Source organism: Antechinus flavipes, chromosome 4 (assembly GCF_016432865.1).
Source record: "Antechinus flavipes isolate AdamAnt ecotype Samford, QLD, Australia chromosome 4, AdamAnt_v2, whole genome shotgun sequence".
Classification (NCBI taxonomy): Eukaryota; Metazoa; Chordata; class Mammalia; order Dasyuromorphia; family Dasyuridae; genus Antechinus; species Antechinus flavipes.
The window spans coordinates 468304259-468330504 of record NC_067401.1 but is presented as its reverse complement, the minus strand read 5'-3'; the positions used below and the strand labels follow the sequence as shown (position 1 = coordinate 468330504).

Here is a 26246-nt window from a genome sequence, read left to right as displayed (position 1 = left end):
ATATCCCCATTTCATAGGTGGGATAACTGAGATAAACAAAAGTTCAGTGACTTGTACAGAGTCACACAGCTAATAAGTATCTGAAGCTAGATCTGATATGAGTATTTTGGACTCTAACACCTTATCTACAATGCTACATGGGGTCCTTTAACCTTATGCTTTCTCATGTTTCCTACATTCTTGAATGTTATTCCCCTCCATACTCTCTCACAGGGTGCTCAGTCCTCCATCTCTGTGCCTTTGTACTGCTGGCCTCCCAGGCCTGGAATGCCCCTGTGCCCTCGCCTCCACCTCTCTTTTTCTCATTTCCTTCAAAGCCCATCTTGCTGAGGAACTTTTCTCAGAACTCTCCACCTTTAAAGTTTCTCCTTTCAAATTACTAAGCCCAAACTGCCTCTAGACATGTCTGGATATAAGCTATTATACCTTCACTAGTACTCTTAAAGTTGTTTTCGAAGATATGGGACAGGAGAGTGGGGAAGACTAATGACTAAGAATGGTCCCCAAAAATGAATGGTTTTATGCAGACCCTGGTTAGTTGCTTCTAATCTGCCAAGGTCAAAGAGAATTAATTAAAGAAAGAAAGTATATAGATTACTATAAAGAAGAACTTTTTAATTATAAGGATGATTAATCATTAGAACAGACACTAGAAAAAATTACATATTTCTTAAAAGGAGACAGAAACCATTCATCTCCAGTGGTTTAAGAGGGAACTGAGTAACTATAACAGCATTTAAAAAAAAAAAAAACCTACCTGGAAAAGGCTTCAGCACTTTTTGAAGGACAAGATCACTGAAGGCTACCCCAGCAAAGAAGCAGTAACAGAGCAAGCAGCCTCAACAGAGAGGGACTGATTCAAGACACAAACTGGCTGAGTTGGTGGGGAAGTTGCAAAAGGATAGGTTTGTTTTGCTTATTTGTTACAGGGATTGTGTTTTTTCTTTTTGCATTGAGGGGAAGGATTGGAAAGCAGAGATAGAATAGCCAAGAAAAAGAGAGAAGAAAAGAAATTAGATTATTGGAGAATCTTTAAAAATGTAATGACAAGAACAGAAGTTAGTTCAGGAAAAAAATGCAGACAAGCAGGCTAATTTTAAAAGTAAAATGTTGGATTTATTACATATATACGTATATATGTAGACATATAAAATAAATATATGTGAGTATGTACATGTGATACATATATATAGCTGTACATAATAGAGATATATGGTTTCATACAGCTTTCTCTTCAATTTTGCATATGAAAATGTTCTTTTTTGACATTCATTAAAATCAATATAAAAAATTTTAAGGGAACTTAGACGGAGGTAGGTTATGTGAGATAAACTATTAAGATGCCTTCTATTTTTAGGATTCGTTATTTCCAACTTCCATATGCTAAAAAAGTGTTTGAAGGGGAGAAAGGGAACAAGCATTTATTAAGCACTAATATATATTATGTTCCAGACACTGTGCTAAGTGCTTCCAAATGATGATCTCAACTGATCCTCACACATCCTGTAGGAGGGAGGTGCTATTATTATCACCATTTTACCACTGAGGAAACTAAGACTAAGTTTAAATGACTTGTCCAGAGTCACACAGCTACAAAATGTCCAAGACTGATTTTGAACTCAAATCTTCCCGACTCTAGGTTGGCACTCATCTCACCAAGGAGCAGCAAAACTGATATTTCTTGTAATTTTTGGCTGCACAGTTTAAAAGCAAACCTTAAAAATAAAGTGTTCATGTTGGAGACATGAGCTGAGTCAAACATTTCTATACTATAAATTTCTATTTCACCAATTCATGGTCAAAAGTAGAAATCAATCAATTCTAACAGACTTTGCTCTTCTCAGCAATACCCTGATCCAAGAAAATGCCAATAGACTTGGGATAGAAAATGCCATTTGCATCAGAGAGAGAACCATGAAGACTGAATGTAGATGGACGCATACTGTTTGCACTTTTTTTTTTTTGGCTTTTTCTTTCTCAGGGTTTTCCCTTTTGTCCTGATTTTTCTTTTACAACCTGACTAATATGGAATTGAGTTTAAAATGATTATATGGGTATAATCTCTCTCAGACTGCTCAGTCTTTGGGGAAGAGGGAGGGAAAGGAGGGTGGGGGAAAATATTTGGAATTCAAAATCTTACAAAAATGAATGATGAAAACCATCTTTACTTGTAATTGGAAAAATAAAATACTATTGATTTTTTTTTCCTTTATTGTTTTTTTTCTGGTTTTATATATCTATAAACTTTTAAAATATGTATTTCTTTATGAATCATGTTGGGAGAAAAAAATCAGAAAGGGAAAAACCACAGAAGAGAAAACAAGCAGAAAAAAGAAGTGAATATAGTATGTGTTGATTTACATTCAATCTCTGTAATTATCTTCTGGATGCAGATGGTGATTTCTATCCAAAGTTTATTGGGACTGCCATTAATCTCTGAACCACTGAGAAGAACCAAGTCTTCACAGTTGATCATCACACATTCTTGCTGTTACTGTGTACAACATATTCCTGGTTCTGCTTGAGTTCATGTAAATCTTTCTAGCTTGTTCTAAAATCAGCTTGTACATTTTTTATAGAATAATATTCCATTATCTTCATATAGCACAATTTATTCAGGCATTCCCCAATTGATGGCCACCTACTCATTTTCCAAATCTTTACTAACACAAAAAGAGCTGTTACAAATATTTTTTGCACATGTGAGACCTTTTCCCTCCTTTATGATTTCCTTGGAATATAGACAGTAATTACTCTGGCATGGACTCTGTCAATATAAAGTTATTATAAAATAAAATATATCAAAAAAAAAAAAAAAAGAATATAGACAGTACCGGCAATACACTATTGAAATTTACACACACACACACACACACACACAGAGAACAAACCTCGGCAAAAAAAAAGCAGATATCAAATGCAAAAACTTTAAATAAAATATTAGCAAAGAGATTACAACAATTTGTCACCAGGATAGTACCCTCTGACCAAGAACGCAGGACTGGTTCAACCTCAGGAAAACTAGCAACGTAATTTGACCACATTAATAACCAAAATAACAGAAATCATCATTATCTCAATAAATGCAGATAAAGATTCTGACAAAACATACTACCCCATTACTATTAAAAACATCAGAGAGAACAGGAATAAATGGAATTTTCCTTAAAATGATAAGTAACATCTATCTAAAACAATCAGAAAGCATTATATGTTATGGGATATGCTAGGAGACTCCCCAGTAAGATCAAGGGACAAACAAGGGTGCCCATCATCACCACTATCATTCAACATTGTACTAGAAATGTTAGCCTTAGCAATAAGAGAAGAAAAAGAAATGGAAGGAATGAGAATAGGCAGTGAAGATATAAAACTATCACTCTTTGCAGAGACATCTGCCCATGAGCCTGCTGACACTGCTGTGATTTCAGATAGATCTCACAGAACATGAGGGTCTTGGGCCTGGAAAGGGACAAATGAGATCCTGAATCTGGAGGCTAATGCTAGTAGGTTTGTCTTTGATTCCTGAGAAAGACTAGAATCCAGTCCTGAAGAGATGCCTAGAAAACCAAGGCACTAAATGACAGTTAAGATCCAAAAAGATTCTGACAGGCTATAGCACTGGGCTAAATCTAACTAGAAGACACCTAGAAAAAGAAGCACTTCTATGGGATTACTTGTCATCTAGGGAAGGGGGAAGATGGGGAGGGAGGGAGAAAAATTAGGACACAGGGTTTTGCAGGGTGAATGTTAAATTATCTCTGCACTTATTCTGAAAAATAAAAAGCTACTATAATTTAAAAAAAAAAAAAAAACAATAAACAACGACCACAACAACAAAAAGACAAAGAAGCAACAAAAGGCCAGCACTGTAAGCAATATCAGGGAGGGCAATGTCAGTCCCAGGTCCAGGTTCATTCACACACAGCGCACTTCACACGTGCACACAACACACATGCCGATGCTATATGTGTGTACAGAAGTCGGCCGTGGCAGACTAACCACGTTCCTTATTCTGACAGTTACCAAGCTGGCTAAAAGGGAGTATGGAGGAAATGCTGCTGGCTGAGTCCACCTGGACTGTAGCCAAGCACTGCAGAAAAGCTCAGGTTGTCACTGGGCAAGAACAGGAACAGGGTGGGAGAGGTGACCACAGGCAGACAGAGGAGTCAGAGCTGACTGCTCGGGAGGAAGCCCCACGAGGTGCCATGGAGACAGTGGTCTGCATTCAGCAAGGTCTGAGTTCAAAATCTGCCTTAGTTTCTTTGTCTGGGAAAGGAGACAATATGGACACCTCTCACCCGGGTGGTTGTGAAGACAAAATGAGATGCTTGTAAAGTTCCCTACAAACTTCAGTGTTATTGTGATGAACAATAGTTCAGAAGGGCTCCATGCATGGCCCTGAGTTACTGAACATAGTTATCAGTGATCTGGATAAAGGAGGGGATGACCCAAAGCTGGGATGGAAAATCAGTGTCCAAAGGCTTGGTGTCTTCAGTAGGCGGCAATCTCAAGGAGTCAGGGGCATGCGACGGCCAAACCAGCCCTCTCAGCGCCCTCGAGAGAGCACAGTGCCCAGGAATAAGGAGGAAGCTGGGACCTGGGGGACCTCCCCTTCTGGAGGCTGAGGGTCTGGGACTGGGCCCCACAGGTCAGGAAGGGCACTGATAAGCCAAAGAGAGCTAGAGGAGAGCAGGCAGAGGGTGAATGCATGCCAGGACAGGCTAGCGACAGTCTTCAAGTGCCTAAAGGACCATCATGTGGAACAGGAATTAGACCGGTTCTGTTCTATAGCTCGGGATCAGCCCAAGAGCAGCGTAGAAGGTCCAAGGTAGGTAATTCAGGCTGGATGTCATTCAGAACATCCTGACAATTGGAGAAAAGGCCGCCTAGGAAGAGTGGTTGCTCAAGAGGAGCCTTCAAGGGGAGCCTTCAAGCGGCCCTTCCTGTGCTGGGGAGTCTTTTTCCAACCTAGGTCGGACTACTTCTGAGTCACAGAATTTCAGAGCTGAAAAAAATCTCTACTTCTGTGGTCCCTCCTATTCTGCAAAATTCTGTGATTCTTTAAACTTATTTCAACAAAAAAATCAATTAGCACATATTAAGGACCTACTATAAAACTGTATATTCTGATCCAGCCATACCACTACTAGGACAATATCCCAAACAGATCCAAAAAAAAGGAAAAAGGACTTAATTGTACACAACTTTTTTCTAGCAACTCTTTCTGTATTGGCTAAGAACTGGAAATCAAAGGGATGCCCATTAACTGAGGAATGGCTAAACAAACTGTGTTACATGGTTGTAATGTAATATTAAGTGCTATAAAAAATGACAAGCAGGATAATTTCGGAAAAACCTAGAAAGACTTACATGAACAGATGTGAACCGAAGTAAACACAAGAAGGAGAATATTATATACAGTAAAAGCAATATTGTTCAACGGACAACTGTGAATGACTTGACTATTCTCAGCAATAGAATAAACCAAGACAATACCAAAGGACTCCTGATGAAGCATACTATCTGTTTCCACAGACCTTGAGTGAATAGACTGAAGCAAGCTATTTTTCACTTGCGTTTCTTCATTTTTTTCTTCTGTTCAAGTCTTCTTGTACAAAATGACCAATATGGAAATATTTTATGTAACTGCACATGTATAGCCTATATCTGATTGCTTACTTTCTCAGTGAGAGGGAGGGGAGGGAGAAAAGGATAGAAACTGGAACTTAAAACTTTAAATAAATGTCAAAAATTTAAATAAAAAAAGCAAAACTAAAAAAAAAAAAAAAAAGGACCTTCTAATTGCCAGGAACTCTGGGGAAGAAAAAAGGTCACAATAGTCCCTGCCTTCCAGCAGCTCATGATGAGAAGACAACACAAAAACAAGCTAAACTAGGGCAGTCTTCAAGAGAAGGTGTTCAAGTTAAAGGGGATCAGGAAAGACTTCTTAGAAGAAGGCAATATTTTATCTGAGACTTTATACAACTCAGGATAAGGATTGAGGGTAGAGGAGAAAGGGAGAGAATTCCAAGTCTGGAAACAGCCAATGAGGAGGCCCAAAGTCAGGAAATAAAGGAACTCCTTCCAAGATTGGCAAAGAATCCAGAGTCATTAAGATATAAGGAGACTAGAAGAGTAGGAGAGGGCTGGATTATGGAAGGTTTTGAATGTCTGTATTTGATGCTAGAGGCAAGAGGGGGCCACTGAAGTCTATTGGTTTGGGGGGGAAGAGGAGTGACATGATCCAATCTATACTTTAGGAAAATCTCTTCAGTGGTTGAATGGAGAATGGACTAGCAGGGTGTGCTCTGAGGCAGGCAGACCAGCCAGGAGTGATCGCAACAATCCAAATGTGAGGTGATAGGAGTCTGCATCAAAGTGAGGGTAGTGCCAGAGGAGAGGAGAGATGCTACAAATGCAGAATCAACAGGATTTTACAACTTGGATAAAGGAAGTTGGAGAAGTGAAGGGAACAGGATGACTTCTCTATGGTGAGCCTGAGAGATGAGAAGGATACTGGGGGCCCCCACAGAAATGGGGAAACAGTTCCAGAGGACTCAGGATTAAAAATATTATCCATCTCCATATAGAGAGGTCACAAGTTCAGGATACATATTAAGGCACATTTTTTTTTTTGGACATGGTTAATGTGGGAATTTGTTTTCCTTGACTATTTAATGGGTTTTATTTTTCTTGCTTTTTCAATATGTAGAAACATATTATTTCTCATAGAAAATGAGAGAGAAATAATTTAAGACTAAAAATACAATAAAAATGAATTTTAAAAACAGGGAAATTAGAAAGAGGAGAGTTGGGGGAAGGAAAGATAATGAATTCCAATTGGGATTTCACTCTGAGATTCCTTTAAATGATAATATTCTATGTCTCTAAGCACACTCATAAATAATTGTATAAAATTATATAGGATCAACAATAACTTAAATTTGTACTATGTGGGGTTAGCTTGAGGTATTTTTCTTTAAAAAGCCAATTTTCCCTACACTTTAAAAATACAAGAGTAAAAAACTGAGTACTTCACCTGCCAATAATGATTGCAAGAAGTTTCTGTATTGGCTTAAGAATGATCCAGAGAAGAGGAACAGGTGCAGCCCGAAGCCTCGATGACGTGTGGAAGCTGTTGACATCGTTCATCCCTTTCACAGGAAACAACTTCCCAGGTTCAAATCCTGAGAGAGCCAGGACAGTGCCTCTCTCTGTGGAGCCCTGCCTCCAAGAGAAGTAGGGCCACCCAGAGCAGCTGCTCATCCTCTTCCAAGTTTCTCTGCTCCAGCCACTTAAAAGCCATCTCTGGCTGTTATTATAGGTCCTAGCAAAGAGAGAACTTCCTCTCGATACACAGTTCTTCCTCAGGCTTTTTCCTTGGCATTTGTCCCCCATACAATTCACCAGTACCTGATGATGATTCTTTGAAGGAAAAGACCAATATGCTCTGAAAGAGTTTTTCCAATCAGTCAGTGATGTTAACCTAAAGAAAACACAGTTTCTACTAGCAGACTGTAGGCCACAGATGGTGTTCATTTTTTCTTTTGCTTGATTACCCTAGAACACAGAAAGGACACTATAAATAAATCTGGAAAATACCTGCAACTTAAAGTGAGAATCGTATTTATGTAACAGGTATATTGGGTTCATTTAGCACATTTCCAATTAAAATGACCCAAGTGTTTCCCCACGCTGCTGCCTTCAGACATACCTTTCAATGACACAAATGATAACAGTGGAGTATTTCCCAAACTGTTCTGATCACCAAACACTTAGAAAGGTTATAGAGAGTCTGGGCCATGAAATAAAGGGGAAGAGAGATGAAAATTTGGGAAAATAAAAAAGGAGTCCATTGTCACACAGGAAAAAATGGTCCACGTAATAAGTGATTTGGTTATGTAGAGAATTCATATCTTGGCTTCCCAAGATGTCCCTCCTCTCCCTAGAGAGCTCTTGGTGGCTATGGACATAGAAACTATTTATCTCAGTCATAGGAGGTCCCCTAAGAAAGCCCCAAATGGTGAGATTTATGGGTGAGGTAGAGTGGGGTCTGCGGAAGGGCTGGAGAATGCCCAAAGAAACCAGCCCAGTCCAGCTTCATGCAGTAGAGTTCCAATGGGATAGACCAGGCACAGGGGCTCTGTTTTGAAAAATCCCAGAGGGTCAGCATAGGACTAGCCATCCCCTTTTTCATCCCCCCCAAAATGAAGAATGGATGCTGGCCAACCCAAAGGTTCAGATGAGGAACTAAGATTGAAGAAAACACTGAGGAATACCAAAAATTATTGCCAATCTGAAGATCTGCAAAAAGTGGTGAGTAACTTTCTATGTCAACTGGAAACATTAAGTCTTGGGCACAGAAAAGACACTGACCTGCTTCCTCCTGGAAGCTCCCAATGGCATCGATATCTAACTCACTACTGACAATTATCTGCAACTAGAATAAAAGCCCCTGAAATATCCGGTCCTTTGATCTATTTCCCCCGTTGCCCCTTCAGTCCACACATGCACAATAAAAAGAGACTTTGTTCACTGATATGTGAGCCCCTCCCTCTGCTCATCCCAAATATCACTACCCAACCTATCTGCTTTTGCCTGCATAACATGGTTGCCATTTGATCTTTTTCTGCTCACAAAGCCAACGTCAACATCACCACCTCCCCTGATTGATCTCCCAGGCCAGTGTCTCTCCCTACTTTCTGCCAAATCAAGTATCTTAGATGTAGAATTGTCAGTGCCATTAAGACTCCTCAGTTTTGCTCAGAAAACTCAAGCCCTTGGCCCAGCCCACCTTTCTAGCTCCACTAGACTCCCTCACCCCTGAAGCAGCCAAACTGACCTTCACTCTGCTTCTCACACACCACTTTCCCTTTCCATCCATGGGAAGCTTTCACACTGAGAGCTAAGCCCCAGAATGCTGTACTTCTTCCTTCCTCTGCCAATCCTCTTCCTGCAAAGCTTTTCTGATTGTCCCAAACTACCCTGGATTTAATGACGGCACTGCTTCCCTTCATATTTATCTAGCATGTACACTTACAGAGTTCTGTCTGTGATGTGGCCTTCCTAGTTAGGGTGTGAGCTCCCTCAGGGAGACCTACCTCCCCAGTAGCTGAGAGCAGTGATTTACCCCTTGGTTGATCACCAAGTAATTGTAAACTCTGGCCCATTCTCTATGGGAATGACTAATTCTACCAACTACAAATTAGGAGGATTAAAAATACTAAATTTTTACCATATTTAAAGTGATATGTCCCATAGTTTTCATTTTATTTTTTTTTTCATTTTTGAACATAAAGTAAGCTACATTAGGGCAAATCTGTTAGAATCAAACAATTATATATGGTCACACCACAACTATGGTGGATTGAAAGTGTCACAGACAACAATATGGAGTATTGTGATCATGTAAAATTGAAGTTTCTTACAAATAAAATAAGTGTTGTCAGAATTAGAAGGGAAAAAGTTAACTGAGGAAAAAAAAAACGTTTGCAGCAAATTTCTCTACTTAAGATCTGATATCCAAGTTTAGAGGACACAAAAAAGAACTATTTCCTCAACAGATAAATGAGCAAAGACTATATAAAGAGGCAGGTTGGTGAAAAAAAAAAAAAAAAAAAAAGGAAGTATCAGTAGTTACATGAAAAAATGTTCCCAATTGTGAATGATAAAAGAAATTGAATTAAAACTCTGAGTTTCCATCTCATTCCCATCAGACTGGCTAAAGCAAACGCCCCAAAAAAGGGAGAAGACAATTGCTGGAAGGTTGTGAGAAGGCAGCCTCAACAACTTCCTGCTGGTGGAAAAGCAAATTAATCCAACTATTCTGACAAACAATAAAGAATCATACCTAAAAAACATCACTGGCATGTGACCGATACCCTAGGCCTCGGTCTTACCACACCTAGATTTATATGATGAAGGTACCAAAAATAAATAAATAACTAAAAAAAAAGACTAGAGGAACAAAATATTTGTTGTAGCAAAGAACTAGAACCAAAGTGGTTTTCTATTCACTAAATGGGATGGGACTAGACAGTTACAGAACCAAAAGGGAACTGAGAGTCCTTGTGCCATCAAAAATGACAAGGACAGATTCTGAGAAATCTGGGAGAATTAACAGGGACTGATGCCAGGTCTTCTGGCAGAACCAGAAGCAATACAAACTGTGTAAAGAAAAGCAATGCTGAAAGACTTACAGAGGCTAATCAATGCAATGACCAATTAGAGAGAACAGAAAGTGAAACAAACTTCCCACTTCTGACAGAGAGGTGATAGAATAAAGGTGCCAAATGAGACATATGTTCTCAAATACAACCCATGTGTGAATTTGTTTTGTTTGATTATACTCATTTGTTACAAAACAGGACTTCTAGGCTTTTATTCTTGGGGAGCTGGGAAAGGAGGAGGAGGGTGAAAGGATACAAAAAAAATTAGAGAAGAACACCAACAAAACATTTAGAAAAATACACAGAAAATAAAGGATTGGTTTTTTACATTACTGACATGAAATTATGTTTTACATGGCGGAACATGTATAAACTATATCAAATCGATTGCCTCCTCAATGAGGGTAGAGAGAGGAGGAAAGAAAGAGAATTGGCAACTCAAAAATTTTAAAACAATTTAAAATGTGTTTTTACATGACACTGAAAAAATAAAATATTAATCAAATTTAAATAAATGAAAATAAAATTTTTGAATAATCTAACATGCTACTTTGAGAAGATTAGGGTTAGAAAACATAAATTCCTCAAATTACTTTGCATTTATTTACTTATTTCTGTATATTTTATTCTTTTAACTCCAGGTTAAGGTCAAGGCCTTTTGGGTTTTTTTGTTTTTTTTTTTTGGTTTTTTTTGTTTTTTTGGCAAGGCAACTGGGGTTAAGTGACTTGCCCATGGTCATATTTATATGTTAAGTATCTGAGGCTGGATTTGAACTCAGGTCCTCCTAACTCCAAAGAGGGTACTCTATCTATTGTGCCATCTAGCTGCCCTGAGGGCTTTTTAAAAAATAATAATAATCTGCACACAGCAGGCACTTAACAAATGTTTATTGAAATAAATGGACTAGGGGCAGCTAGGTGGCATAGTGGATAGAGCATCAACCCTGAAGTCAGGAGGACCTGAGTTCAAATCTGAGCTCAGACACTTAACATTTCCTAACTGTGTGACTCTGGGCAAGTCACTTAACCCTAATTGCCTCAGGGGGAGAAAAAAGAAAAGAAGTAAATGGACTAAGGATAGAAAAATATGATGAAAAAAAAAAAAAAACCAGAAAAAAAAACTCAGAAGAAAACCCAGAGGGCAGTGCTATAAATAGTTTGAATTTAAGACTTTTTCTCAGAAGCTATACCTAAGAGCGATCTTCTTTTTCTGTTCTTTTCTAAGGAAGTCGTGTTTGTTAATGGTTAGCAAATTCATAAGAACAAAACCGGAAAAAAAAAATTTTTTAAGGGCTCAGTCCAGACATCCTAAAACCATATGTCACAGAGCTGGATTTTCTGAGAGCCTCCAAGCTCTGAGCACGGATGAGACAAAGGAAACTTAGCACACAGCCCTGGCCCTCACAGACATGAGCATAAAAATCCATCTGAGCCAAGACCCAAAGTACCTGAAACAATCAGCCAAAACAACAAAACGTGACGTCACACGAAGTCCTGCTAAAGGAGCTCAGGAAGGAGGATGATACAGAAGCCAGAGGAATGGGAGATGTCCGTTCTCCCACATGCTTCATGGACACCGTCAAGGCTTCAGGATGCGCATCTCTCAGAGGCGTTTCCACTGATACAGGTCACCACCCCTCCACACCTAAGCAGACTCCTTTGTGAGTTGTTCTGGCTGAAAGATATGTAGAGGCAGACCATTGAGTCATATCAAAAGGGGTAAAAGTAGGTATGGTCTCTGAACCCGGAGTTCATCAGTACTTTCCACCATGGACATATTGGGCAGGATAAAAGGCCAGCATTCCAAGGTTTCTGAAACTCTGCCATGGTAGAAAAGCCCCAAATGTGCCCATGTACCAATCTGGAGGGTTCCTGTGCAGCTTCACCAGAGCACACCATTTAAGCATTGACATTAAGCGTCTCTTTGCTGGAGGGTCTCTTTAGACCAAGTGAGTGACTTCTGAATCCCCCATGGCAGGTTTTCCTTAATCCTTCTAAACAGCAGAAAAGTCACAGAGAACCCCAGGCAAGATTGAATCCCCGACTGAATCCAAGTTAGATTGTAAGGAATTTTCTAAAACATGGAATTCAAAGCCACAAGAAAGTAGCTCCCTTCGGTCTCCGCCCCTCAACACCAACATTTCTGCTTCCCTCCACACTCTCATCCTTCCACCTAAGGATCCCTCTCAGACTTCTTCATCCAAATCATATCCCTTCTACCTTCGGTAATACCTTCTTTCCTGCCAGAACGATGATGGATTTAGTGCAGAATGGGATGCTTGTGCCTCTTTTGGGCACTACCAGCCATTCTTGCATGACTGTTTGTAACAAGGGTTTGGCTGAGGGGGAGGAGGGGAGGGAGGTGAGCAGGGGGAAAACTGATTTTTGTTCACTGAAAAAATTTAATTAGAATTTGGTACAATAGGAAACAATTTTTGCAAACACAGGAAAAATAAGGAAGGCCGGACCTAACAAGTCCCAGCTCCAGATCTAGTTAGCTACGGTCAAGTCACGTCGCCTCTCTGAGATTCAACTTTCTCATGTGAAAAATGGAATCCTAGACTGAAACAGCCCATGAGAGCCCATCTGAGAACATGAGGGGAAGACTGTCTTTGAAGCAAAGCCTGAAACTGCTAAGTGAGTCATGAGACCTCCCTGGACCTTGTTCTTCATCTGTAAAATGTAAGGAAGTGATCTTCTACTCAAAATCAAGGATCCTATCTCCAAGGAAGGTCTGGAAGAAAATGTTCTATGAATTCTTAAAGCACGATGTGTATGTGAGTTGTCAAGACTGAAGATAATCTGATAGCAACAAGGATCTCCGTACCTGCTAGAGAGCTAGGGAAAGCACAGTTGGGAGCTAACTGCGTCCCAGGTAGTGAAGTGAGTTCTGTACCAGCTCCATGCCATATGAAATCTGATGTTTCAATGAAGAAAGGGACAGTTCTCTCCCACGAGACAAAAGGACCATCTCCTTCTCCCCAAGACACTCGTCTCAAGCAGGGATTCTTTATACATGTGCCCCCAGCACTAGCTCCATGTCTGGTACATCGAAAGCAATTTTAAAAATCGCTGTTAGTTACTTCCCTAGGCAGGGGCACTATTTTTTAAAAATAGCAAAACTTGAAATCCTTTATTTCTAATCGTTAACAGATTCACCCAAATTATAATTATCCTAAAATGTTAACAATACAATGGTCTAACATCCACTTACAACTGTGGGGGAAGACTTCCCCACAATAACATGCACAAGCTAAAAATTGGCCAAAGCCACAAAAAAAGCTCTATTCAGCTCTATCTTCTCGAAAGGCATCTCTGCCCTTGGCCCTCTTCTGAAAGGTGAAGCCCTCCCAGGGAACAGTACTGCAGGAAGAGCCTAGGCCATCAATCCTCTCAGCTCTGTTCTGGAACTTTCCAGACTTTTCCACCTTACCCCATACCTCCATTGGGTCCTTTGGGGATTCACACATACCGTTAAAATGTAAGCTCCTGGAAGAGAGAAAATATCTTTTCCCCCCTTTTATCTATATTTCCAGCTCTAGCCTTAAAATCTGACACAGGACAAAAAAAAATGTTTTTTTAATGCTCTCTCTAAATATCCACAGATCTATCTACCCACTTCTCTATGTGGGTATTTCTTATCAGCCTAAAGCAAGCAGTCACTTCAATCAAGATATGACCTCATTTCCTAATTTAGGTGGAATGTTCAGCACTTCCGGTGTGAGGGCTTTAACAGCCCCTTGTCAGGGATGTTCATTTACTTTTGGTGTCCACCTTCACCCAACTCTCATCTGTGGCTCCCAAAATCCTGTAGCACCCACAGCCAACACATCTGATAAGCCATCAGCTAAACCAGGCTGAAGGTAATCAACAGGCCTCAGACCCATCAGTCGTGTTAGGGGATATACTCCAAGCACATGACTTTCCCTGGCAGAATGGGCAGACGCAACAATTTGTTCCAAATGGCCACAAAGGATGCTGAAGCAGGCACCGTGGAGCACCTAGAGCTCAGTCAGCCATCAGAAGGCAAGGTCATCATCACTGCATCCCAAGCCACCGCCAGTCATCCTGACTTTTGTCACACCACTGGACTACTATGACTCAGGAAAGGAGACACTGACAATTAAAGACATCCCTCATGAAGGCATCCATCACTTCCAAAACAAAGGACTAACAACAAGAATCTCCATAGCAAGCCAAGAAAGCCCTATATTAGGCTAACCACTTCTAAAAAAGACTATAGAAAAACAGAAGAATATCCCCATTTTGGGAGAAGGGTTCAAGTTCCTATTTTGTTTTCAAATAGTCACCTTACTCATTCCTCCCAAAAAGCAGACCTATCAGATTCTGGGAATGAAAGTGAAATGGATCAAGGTGTATTTGGAAACACAAGAGCTTTGTGAAATCCTAATTCAGATTCTCATCCACCTTGAGATCTTAGGCAAGTCACTTAACCTTTGAAGGACTGTTTTTTCATCTGTAAAATTGGGCTAACAATAGCACCAACTTTTCAGGATTATTGTAAAAATGAAAGAACAAGATGATTTAAGGACCTACAAACCTTAAAAGTAGATAAATGTAAGCTATTACTACTTAAGTCTCCTTTTCTTACAAATACACCAAAGTGTGTATTTGTAATGACCATCACAATGTTATTTTTAAATTTAAATCTTTTCCCACCCATAAGTTGACATATTTTCTTGAGAATCTAATAAAATCTTAACAGGCCACCTTCTGGGTTAAATCTGAAAGATGAAAAGCATCTCCACCACTTTTCCAATTTATAATTTTGAATTCCTGATATAACATTTTAAAAAATTACATGAGAAAATAAACATTTTATTTATGGGAAAGGAAATGGGAGAGGCTGACAAGTGATTTATATACTACACTTTCTCTGACCTCTCCAGTTTTCTTCAGAACACTTATTTAATTTCATTAAGCACATACCATATTTGGTACTATGCTACATTGAGGGATATAAATACACAACCGAAACAGTTCCTATCCTCAAGAAGCTTACATCCTTTTGAGGAAAAACAGTAAGTACTTAGAAAATTTCATCTATAATATAATCAAAATAATTTCTGGGGCAAAGACATTAATAGCTAGGAAATTCACATAGTCTTCCTGAAGGACAAGGATTTTGTGGTCAATTGACCCTAAAAGGGTTCTAAGAACATGGATCAGAAAAATACTAGACCTTTATTTTCATTAAACTCTAGCTGAAATTGAATATTTCTTTCGATTATTTTCAGAACCTGAAAGGATCCAAAGTCTTCCCCAAACAGTCAAAGAACTTCTCCTGTAAGAAAGTATATCCCATAAAAATACTTGAGAGCATAGGAATAAATGGATTTTTCCTTAGTCAGGGGCATATATTTAAAACCTTCAGTAAGCATCATATGCAATGGGGAAAAACTGGAACCTTTCCCAGTAAGATCTGGAGTGAAGCAAGGTTGCCTACTATCACTATTATTATTCAATATTGTATTAGAAACACTAGCCTCTGCAATAAAAGTCGAGAAAGATATTAAAGGAATTAGAGTAGGCAATGAGGAAACCAAACTATCACTCTTTGCAGATGATATGATGGTATACCTAGAGAACCCCAGAGATTCTACTAAAAAGCTATTAGAAATAATTCATAATTTTAGCAAAGTAGCTGGATACAAAATAAATCCCCATAAATCCTCAGCATTTTTATACATCACCAACAAAATCCAACAGCAAGAGATACAAAGAGAAATTCCATTCAGAATAACTGTTGATAGCATAAAATATTTGGGAATCTTATCTACCAAAGGAAAGTCAGGAATTATATGAGCAAAATTACAAAAAAGTTTCCACATAAATAAAGTCAGACTTAAATAATTGGAAAAATATTAAGTGCTCTTGGATAGGCCAAGCGAATACAATAAAGATGACAATACTCCCTAAACTAATCTATTTATTTAGTGCTATACCAATCAGACTTCCAAGAAAACATTTTAATGATCTAGAAAAAATAACAACAAAATTCATATGGAACAATAAAAAGTCGAGACTCTCAAGGGAATTAATGAAAAAAAAAAAAAAATCAAATGAAGGTGGCCTAGCTGTACCTGATCTAAAATTATATTATAAAGCAGCAGTCACCAAAACCATTTGGTATTGGCTAAGAAATAGATTAGTGGATCAGTGGAAAAGGTTAGGTTCACAAGACAGAATAGTCAACTATAGCAATCTAGTGTTTGACAAACCCAAAGATCCTAACTTTGGGGATAAGAATTCATTATTTGATAAAAACTGCTGGGATAACTGGGAATTAGTATGGCAGAAATTAGGCAAGAACCCACACTTAACACCATATACCAAGATAAGATCAAAATGGGTCCATGATCTAGGCATAAAGAACGAGATTATAACTAAATTAGAGAAACATAGGATAGTTTATCTCTCAGACTTGTGGAGGAGAAAGAAATTTGTGACCAAAGATGAACTAGAGACCATTACTGATCACAAAATAGAAAATTTTGATTACATCAAATTAAAAAGCCTTTGTACAAATAAAACTAATGCAAACAAGATTAGAAGGGAAGCAACAAACTGGGAAAACATCTTCACAGTTAAAGGTTCTGGTAAAGGCCTCATTTCCAAAATATATAGAGAATTGACTCAGATTTATAAGAAATCAAGCCATTCTCCAATTGATAAATGGTCAAAGGATATGGAACAGACAATTTTCGAGAGGATGAAATTGAAACTATTACCACTCATATGAAAGAGTGTTCCAAATCATTATTGATCAGAGAAATGCAAATTAAGACAACTCTGAGATACCACTACACACCTGTCAGATTGGCTAAGATGACAGGAAAAAATAATGATGAATGTTGGAGGGGATGCGGGAAAACGGGGACACTGGTGCATTGTTGGTGGAGTTGTGAACGAATCCAACCATTCTGGAGAGCAATCTGGAATTATTCCCCAAAAGTTATCAAACTGTGCATACCCTTTGATCCAGCAGTGTTTCTATTGGGCTTATATCCCAAAGAGATACTAAAGAAAGGAAAGGGACCTGTATGTGCCAAAATGTTTGTGGCAGCCCTGTTTGTAGTGGCTAGAAACTGGAAATTGAATGGATGCCCATCAATTGGAGAACGGTTGGGTAAATTGTGGTATATGAATGTTATGGAATATTATTGTTCTGTAAGGAATGACCAGCAGGAAGAATACAGAGAGGCTTGGAGAGACTTTCATGAACTGATGCTAAGTGAAATGAGCAGAATCAGGAGATCATTATACACTTCAACAACGATATTGTATGAGGATGTATTCTGATGGAAGTGGATTTCTTTGACAAAGAGACCTAACTGAGTTTCAATTGATAAATGATGGACAGAAGCAGCTACACCCAAAGAAAGAACACTGGGAAACGAATGTGAACTATCTGCATTTTTGTTTTTCTTCCCAGGTTATTTTTACCTTCTGAATCCAATTCTCCCTGTGCAACAAGAGAACTGTTCGGTTCTGCAAACATATATTGTATTTAGGATATACTGCAACATATCTAACATATATAGGCCTGCTTGCCATCTAGGGGAGGGGATGGAGGGAAGGAGGGGAAAAATCGGAACAGAAGCGAGTGCAAGGGATAATGTTGTAAAAAAATTACCCTGGCATGGATTCTGTCAATATAAAGTTATTATGAAGTAAAATAAAATATTAAAAAAAATAAAAGAAAGTATATCCCACCTGAGTTTTCAAAGAAACTAGAAATCTTAGCAGACAGAGATGAGGGGGGAGACTACCCAGCAGGAGAGGCAGTCCCTGGAAAGGAACAAAGGTGGTAGATACTGGAAACAGAAAAAAGGGGCAGGTAAACGGAGGGAAGTCCTCAACCACAAGCTTGGAGGGGAGATGGAGTCAAACCACAAAAGGCTTTAAAAGCTACTCACAAGAAGGAATCCCTGAAGCTTCCTGAGCAAGGAAATGACTGCTGGCACTGTTCCTACCTCCCCTCTCTATATATCTCTCTCCTCTATAGCCCAGCAGCTGTGTCTTCAAGACATCTTCAAGACATCTTCCTATCACAAGTTCCTTGAGGATAAGAACCAAGCAGTAATCAGGACTAAGCGCAACACCTTGCATTTATATTATAAGTGCATAATAAATGCCTGCTGCACTGTTATAGTGTACAGAAAGATCCTCGGAACACCATTTGCAATGCCTACAAGCAGGGAATAGCAATATTTCTTAATTTATAATCTTCCCTTTATTTGAGAAAGAAATTTACTGCTACAGAACCAAATACCAGATTATACATACTGATAGAAAGATGTAAGGCTTGAGAACAAATCAAAGGCTTCCATAAATTTACATCAAAAGAATTCTAGCAGGCTAACTAGCAAAGCTGATGAATTTGTAAGATTCTTTGTTAATTTAATCATTTTAGCTCATTAAACAATTGAATCTTTATGGTCTTTGAGAACATTTTAGAGCCTTAATTTTTAAAAGATTATTTCAAAACGAGCCTGTCCAACACTGCCTGGCATTCACAGCTGAAGCCTCGAAGACAGGTTTAACAACTCTGCTGAAAGCGCCTGTCTCTTCTCCAGTTTCTATGGAAACAGCTGTCAGATTGGCAAAAATAGGACAGTACTTTAAATAATCATTCGAGCAAAGTCCACCCACCAAGGAGGGGCCCCAAACCCACTTGAGCAGACCTCAGTCTGTCCTGCTACCTGGCTCAGGTCTGAGGTAAGGGTAGGGGTGCCCTTGCTCGTGCCCTTTGAGGAAGGCCTCTCTGCTCCAGATCCAGCCTGGCCCACAGCTCCTGAGGCTATTTTCATCCCCCCTGGAATTCTCCTCCCAGGGCAAGGATGCTGGCTGCTGTCCACTGGGCTTCCATTTCACTGGGGCAGTATTTTGAGGTGGTGGATGAAAAGGCTCTTATAGACAGGGTCCTGAGTTTAAAAGGATCTAGAGCCATTGAATTGAGATTTTTACTTTATTTACTTTGGAAGCTTATGAATTTGTAGTGCGTTAATCATTGGTGGACTTGAAACAGGTTGTATCAGTGACTGAGGCCTTTTCCAGACCCTGAGAAGAAAGGAAAATGTTTCAGGGAGAAGGGGGGAAACACTGATGGACACAATGCTTCTTTATGAAGATCAAAATCGACCAAAAATCAATCCCCAGTGCCATGGAAGTAGGCTGGCTAAGGCTGTGGGAGCAGGGGAGGACTTTCCAGACTAAACACACAACTGACCCTGATCCCCAGCACCCAGACCAGTAAAAAGAAGCGCAGGAAGGAAGTTTGGTTTTTCTACATTGAGCCTGACCTGGGACAATTCTCGACTTGGAGCTTCAGTTTCTCCCTATAAAACAGAGGTTCTAATATCCAGGACCCATCTTAAAGGCTACTGAAACTGCTTAATAAACCTTAAATACTACCAAAGGGGGAGCAATTATCTCAAAATTCCCCTTCTGAGCCCTTCATGCTTGCTCTCCTCCCATACCCACCTATTCTCCTCTCTCCCTCCACTTCTGGGCCCTTTCCCTCAGACCCCTCACAAGAGCTCAACTCAATATTCATCAAGCAACTACCCTGTGCCAGGTGTGCCAGATTTCAGATCAAGAGACTGGAGTTTAAATTTAGCTCTGCTAATTACCGAGTGACCCTTCCCCAACCCCAGCAGCTAATATCCTCGCCCTCAGTCCCTTTCATCTACCCTGTACATATTTTGTATATTTATTGGGTTGTTTACATTTAGTCCTCACTCTCCTTAGGAGAAAAGCCCTTTAAGATCTGCAAAACATATTTAGGTTTTCTTCCTATCCTCAGAGCTTATCACAGAGTTGTCAAATAGAAAGTATTTAATAAAAGCTTGCTGACTGACATCTCCTATGGGCTTCTCAATAACCTCGGGAGGGAGATACTGCAGATATCATCTCCATTTTAGAGATGGTGAAACTAGGGCTTAGCGATTTGCCAGGAGTCACCAACTAGCAAAAGGGAAGGATTTGAACCTACACTGTGTGCTCCCCAGTGGGGAACATCCTGAGAAGTCCATGGAATATGAAGAAAAAAGAATTCATTTCTTTTCCTACCCCAGCCTGCAACCCGAAATCTCCCTTCCTGGACAGATTCCCTGTCTCCCTTAATGCTGGAGTCAAGACTGAACCTCCAATGTTATTGGAAAGGGGAACTCCTGTCAAGGCAGATCAGCTTTGGCCACAACTCAGTCTTAGAGGAGCTTGAATCACTTTTCACATAGCCAGGATATGTGGGAGGCACCCAGGTCTTCCAGGCTTCAGGCTGACTATCATTATCACTGTCATCATTATGAATTTCTATTGCTACATGGGGGCAACTAAAGAGCACCATAGTGCATTGAGGGTCAAGCCTTGAGTCAGAAAGACCTGAGTTCAAATCTAGCCTTAGATCCTTATTAGTTTGTGAGCCTGAGCAAGTCATTTCAGCCTGTCTGCAATTTCCTTATCTGTCAGATGGACTGGAAAAGGAATGGCAAAAACTCCACTGTCTGCCAAGAAAACCCCAGATCCCAAAGAATTGGATAAGACTGAAACTGAATGTTGCTGTGGTTGCTACAATATTAGCGCCACACACTATGCAAGGATGTGTCCTTCACTACTGTTGTTGCTACAATGTTCCCTCTACTTACTGGACCACATTGTGTCCCTATGTTATTGTTGCTACAATGTCACCATTATTCACTGGGCCACATATGTCCCTAACTACTGTTACTGTTACCTGAACTACACTGTGTCCCTCACTACTGTTACTGCTGCTACTATGTCACTGCCCCATACTGAGCCACACTGTGTCCCTCACCACTGTTACTGCTGCTACTATATCACTGCCCCACACTGAGCCACACTGTGTCCTTCATTACTGTTACTGTTACTATTTTGTTGCCACAACGTCACTAACCCCATTGGGCCACATTGTGCCCACCACTATGGTTATTGCTGCTACAATGTCACTGCCCCCCACTGGGTCACCCCGTATCCCTCACTACTGTTACTGGGGCTACCATGTCTGGGACACAGGATCCTTCGCTGCTGTTACTGTGGCTAATTCATTACTGTTGTTGCTACAATGTCACTGCCCCCCACTGGGCCACACTGTGTCCCTCACTACTGTTACTGGGGCTACCATGTCCCTGGGCCACAGGATCCTTTGCTACTGTTATTGTGGCTAATTCATTACTGTTGTTGCTACAATGTCACCGACCCCACTGGGCCACACTGTGTCCCTCACTACTGTTACTGTGGATGATTTATTATTGTCGTTGCTAGAATGTCACTGAACCCCTTCCCCAGCCACACTGGGTCCCTCACTACTGTTATTGCTGCTACTATGTCACTGCCCCACACTGAGCCACAGTGTCCTTCATTACTGTTACTATTTTGTTGCTACAACGTCACTGATCCCATTGGGCCACACTGTATCCACCATTACGGTGATTGCTGCTACAATGTCACTGCCCCCCACGGGGCCACACTGTATCCCTCACTACTGTTACTGGGGCCACCATGTCACTGGGCCTCAGGATCCTTCGCTACTGTTACTGTGGCTAATTTATGACTGTCGTTGCTACAATGTCACCGACCCCACTGTGACCCTCACTGTTACTGTGGCCAGACGGAGCTCCTGTGTTTGTGTCCGCAGGGCTTGGGGCCATCAGGCAGCCTTACTCCCTGGCACGGTTCTTATTATCGGATCAGGAGCTCTCTGAGTCCGCGGGGTCCGAGCCTCTCCATCAGACATCGGAGGAAACAGGCTGGTGAAGTGACTTAGATCACACAAGATCATACGGGAAAATACTAAATTCGAACCCAGCACTTGCCCCGGCCCGGCTCCTCCTGGTCTGCGTGGGCCTAAGCACGTCACTAGGAGACGGTCTCCTGGCGCCTGCCCCGCAGGTCCCGCCCCCTGCCGACCCCCGGTTCCCTTCGACACAAACGCCCTAGTCCCTGCCCGGTCAGACCCGCCCCCACGGCCCCTCGGGCCCTCACCGGGACCCCCGGCCCCCAAGCCAAGCGACGAGGTGTCGCACCGTCACCCCGAGTACTGACCCCGAAGTCCCCGGTTCGGAAAGTCCCGCGCGCAGGCGCAAACCCGCCCTCCCCGTAGGGCCCAGGTTTTGGCCTCGCGGCCCCAGGTGCCGCCCCACCCAACCATTTCCGGTCCCTCAAGGGGGTTCCGCCCCTATTTCCTGCCCTCTGGCTCCGCCTCTCCCCTGCCTGCCCTATTCTCTTCGCCATCTCGCGCGCGCGTATGATGCCGCCTCCAGGAGCGCCTGACAAGGAGAGGAGGGGCTGCCGCGGCGCTCTGGTGTCCCCTGGCGGCGGGAGGAGACGGTAGCGCCCAGAGCGCCTCGGAGGACCTGGAGACTACCTGGCGCCCGTCTATCCCTGGGTGCCACGGTGTAGCCTGGGAAGCTGGCCCCGCGCTCTGATGCCCAGAGTGGGCTCTGGACATGCTGCCTGTTTCCACTCGCCAACGGGAGGGGGGCGCCTGCCGGGGCCTAGTGGGGCATACGTGTCCGAGGGTCCAAACGAGCTCTTGTCTACACTGACTGATTCCGTCTCTTGGGTCAGTGTTGTGCCTTTCTTTGTATCACCAGACCTGACACACAGTAGGGGCTGAATAAATGTTTGCTGTCTAATCAGGAAGATCCCATTCAAATCCAGTCTCAGACATTTCCTAGCTGTCTGATCCTGGACCAATTAGTGAATGGCTGTCTCTCTCAGTTTCCTCATCTGGAAAATGGGGATAATAATAGCCCTATCTGCTAACATTCCACAGAATATTGAATGAGATTTTATCTATATGGAGCACTTTAAAAGGGGATCCTTGAAAAGGAATAGTGATTTTTTCTTAAAGCTTCAGGAAAGAATTATTTATACCACCCTCATGAACAAATTTGTTTATTCCTCACCAAACATTTAGCACAGTTTGGGGCACATGGAAATAGTAACTATTTCTCAGTTAATAAATTTAATAAATTAATTAAATTTAATAAAAGAGCCCCATCCTTATGCAGCTTAAAATGTGTAGACACAGACTGCAGATAATGGGATCACCGGGGTAGAAGTAGATGGGAATCAGAAAGGTCATCCAGTCCTACCCCCTGATTTGACAGATCAGGAAATCCAAGCCCTGAAAAGTCAAGTTGTTTGACTAAGATCACACAAGTAGAATGTGCCAGAGGAGGATTTGAACTCGGGTTCTCTCCCCCCAGGTCCAGTATTTTTTCCACTGTGCTATGCTAAGTGATGCCATGTTCCATGACAAGAATTCTCCTGGCCAGAACCTTCTGGAGATATCTCCCAGCAGGGCACAGAGGGAGGAACCTCTGAGCAATTGAAATGCTTAAAAGAGACGGGCGTGGCACTGAGGCCGAGCCAGGGTTATCCCATAAGAGAAGGAAATAAAATGGTAGCTGGGATCCAGACGCCTGCCTCCTTTACATGGTCCCTGAAACCTGTACAAAGAGTTATAGGGAAGATCTGGTCCCGGGGCCAAGAAGCCCAGCACTCCCCAAAGCTACATCAGACTCCTCCAATGACTTTCCATTGGAAGTATATCTTCTCTTTCTGCCATATTGGAGATAGAGCAATAAATGGGGAGCTTAGACAATTCTCCCCAAGGGACACATGTGAAGGCAGTGGTCACTTGAGACTAAATGCGGACAGGACTACATAGCTGATCAAATTCCTGTTTTCCCCTAACTATTACTTGTTGATTGACTGATCCTCTCAACAATCTGGTAAAACACAACAGACATCACCCCCATTTGGTTGGCCCTTAATAAATGTGTTGATTCACTGGCAATGAAGAGATACATCCTCTTGAAGTTAGAAGATGGTCTTTTTTTTTTTTTCAGCAGATGATCTTTGAGTAGAAGATCCAAAAACTGAATTCTCCAGCGACCAGCACAGCTCTGCTCCTCTCTGACCTCACATTGATTGGTCTAGGATGGCAGACGCATAAGCCATCATCAGGAAGGTTGCCAAACAGTTCAGAATATTTGCATTTCCAGGAAGCAGATCTAAAAAGCTGTCAGCAAAAATCAGTTTAATTAGAGATTAAGGCCTAGTTTACTATTAATAGATAAAATTTGACCATTATTTCTGAGGATGTTGAAAGCATTTATTCCTGACAACAGAAATGCTTGAATGTTGATGATGGAGCTGGTATTTATCGGATAAAATTAGAAAGATGCCAAGGGCCTTCGCACAGGCCTGCTTTCTGGCTGATAGTTTTCAGTGTTCTATTAAATAAGGGTAATTTTTTTTTTCCAACATGGGACTGAATTCTACAAACTATAAGATGGCCACATAATTTTTTAAAATAATGATAATAGTAGCTAACATGTATAAAGCACTTAGGTAAATGGCAAAATGGATAGCTGAGACCTGAATTCAAATTCAGCCTTTCCAAGTCACTTTACCCTGTTTGCCTCAGTTTCTGTATAATGGCAAACCACTCCAGCATCTCTACCAAGAAAACCTCAAATGTATTAGAAATAATCCACAACTTTAGCAAGGTTGCAGGATACAAAACAAACCCACACAAATCATCAGCATTTTTATAAATCACCCACAAAATCAACAGCAAGAAATGCAAAGAGAAATTCCATTTAAAATAACTGTTGATAGTATAAAATATTTGGGAATCTATCTGCCAAGGGAAAGTAGGAACTACATGAACAAAACTACAAAACACTTTCCACATACACAAAAAAAGTCAGATCTAAGCAACTGGAAAAATATCAAGTGCTCTTGAATAGGTTTGGCAAAAATAACAAAGATGACAATACTCCCTAAACTAATCTATTTATTTAGTGCTACCATTCAAATTCCCAAGAAACTATTTTATTGACCTAGAAAAAATAACAAAATTCACGTGGAAGAACAAAAGGTCAAGAATTTCAAAGGAATTAATGAAGAGAAAAGCAAATGAAGGTGGCCTGGCTGTACCAGATTTAAAACTGTATTATAAAGCAGCAGTTACCAAAACCATTCAGCACTGGATATGGAACAGAGAAGTAGGTCAGTGGCATAGGTTAGGTTCATAGGACAAAATAGTCAATGACTATAGCAATCTAGTATTTGACAAACCTAAAGGCCCTAGCTTTTGGGATAAGAACTCACTATTTGACAAAAACTTCTGGGAAAATTGGAAACGACTATGGCAGAATGTAGGCATAGACCCATACCTAACACCGTACACCAAGATAAGGTCGATATGGGTTCATGATCTGGATATAAAGAATAATATTATAAACAAATTAGAAGAACATAGGATAGTTTACCTCTCAGATCTATGGAAGAGGAAGGAATTTGTGACCAAAGAAGAATTAGAGATCACTATTGATCACAAAATAGATAATTTTGATTATATTAAGTTAAAAAGGTTTCGTACGAACAAAACGAATGCAGACAAGATTAGAAGGGAAGCTATAAAATGGGAAAACATTTTTACATCCAAAGGATCTGATAAAGGCCTCATTTCTAAAATATGTAGAGAATTGACTCAAATTTATAATAGTTCAAGCCATTCTCCAGTTGATAAATGGTCAAAGGATATGAATAGATAATTTTCAGATGAAGAAATTGAAATGATTTGTAGTCATATGAAAAGATGCTCCAAATCACTAGTGATCAGAGAAATGCACAGTAAGGCAAATCTGAGATACCACTACACACCTGTCAGATTGGCTAAGATGACAGGAAACAATAATGATGTATGTTGGAGAAGATGAGGGAAAACTGGGACACTGATACACTGTCGATGGAACTGTGAATGGAGCCAACCGTTCCCTAGAGCAATTTGGAATTATGCTCAAAAAAGTTATCAAACTATGCATACCCTTTGATCCAGCAGAGTTTCTACTGGGCCTATATCCCAAAGAGATCTTAAAGAAGGGAAAGGGATTCACATGTGCAAAAATGTTTGTGGTGGCCCTTTTTGTAGTGGCAAGAAACTGGGAACTGAGTGAATGTCCATCAAGTGGAGAATGGCTGAATAAATTATGGTACATGAATGCTATAGAA

At 40.8% G+C, this 26246-nt stretch overlaps 1 protein-coding gene across 1 annotated transcript in view; it reads right to left on the bottom strand.

Moving 5' to 3' along the window:
• OMA1 (OMA1 zinc metallopeptidase) overlaps positions 1–22351 on the bottom strand; it is a 76779-nt gene extending 54428 nt beyond the window's left edge. Inside the window, exons 1-3 of the mRNA XM_051999577.1 lie at positions 22260–22351; positions 11621–11847; positions 7043–7563 (exon numbers count right to left, since the gene is read on the bottom strand). Coding sequence (XP_051855537.1) covers positions 7043–7542 — 500 coding nt within the window. The 5' untranslated portion in view covers positions 7543–7563; positions 11621–11847; positions 22260–22351. The remainder of the gene's footprint in view (positions 1–7042; positions 7564–11620; positions 11848–22259) is intronic.
• Positions 22352–26246: the final 3895 nt, after the last annotated feature.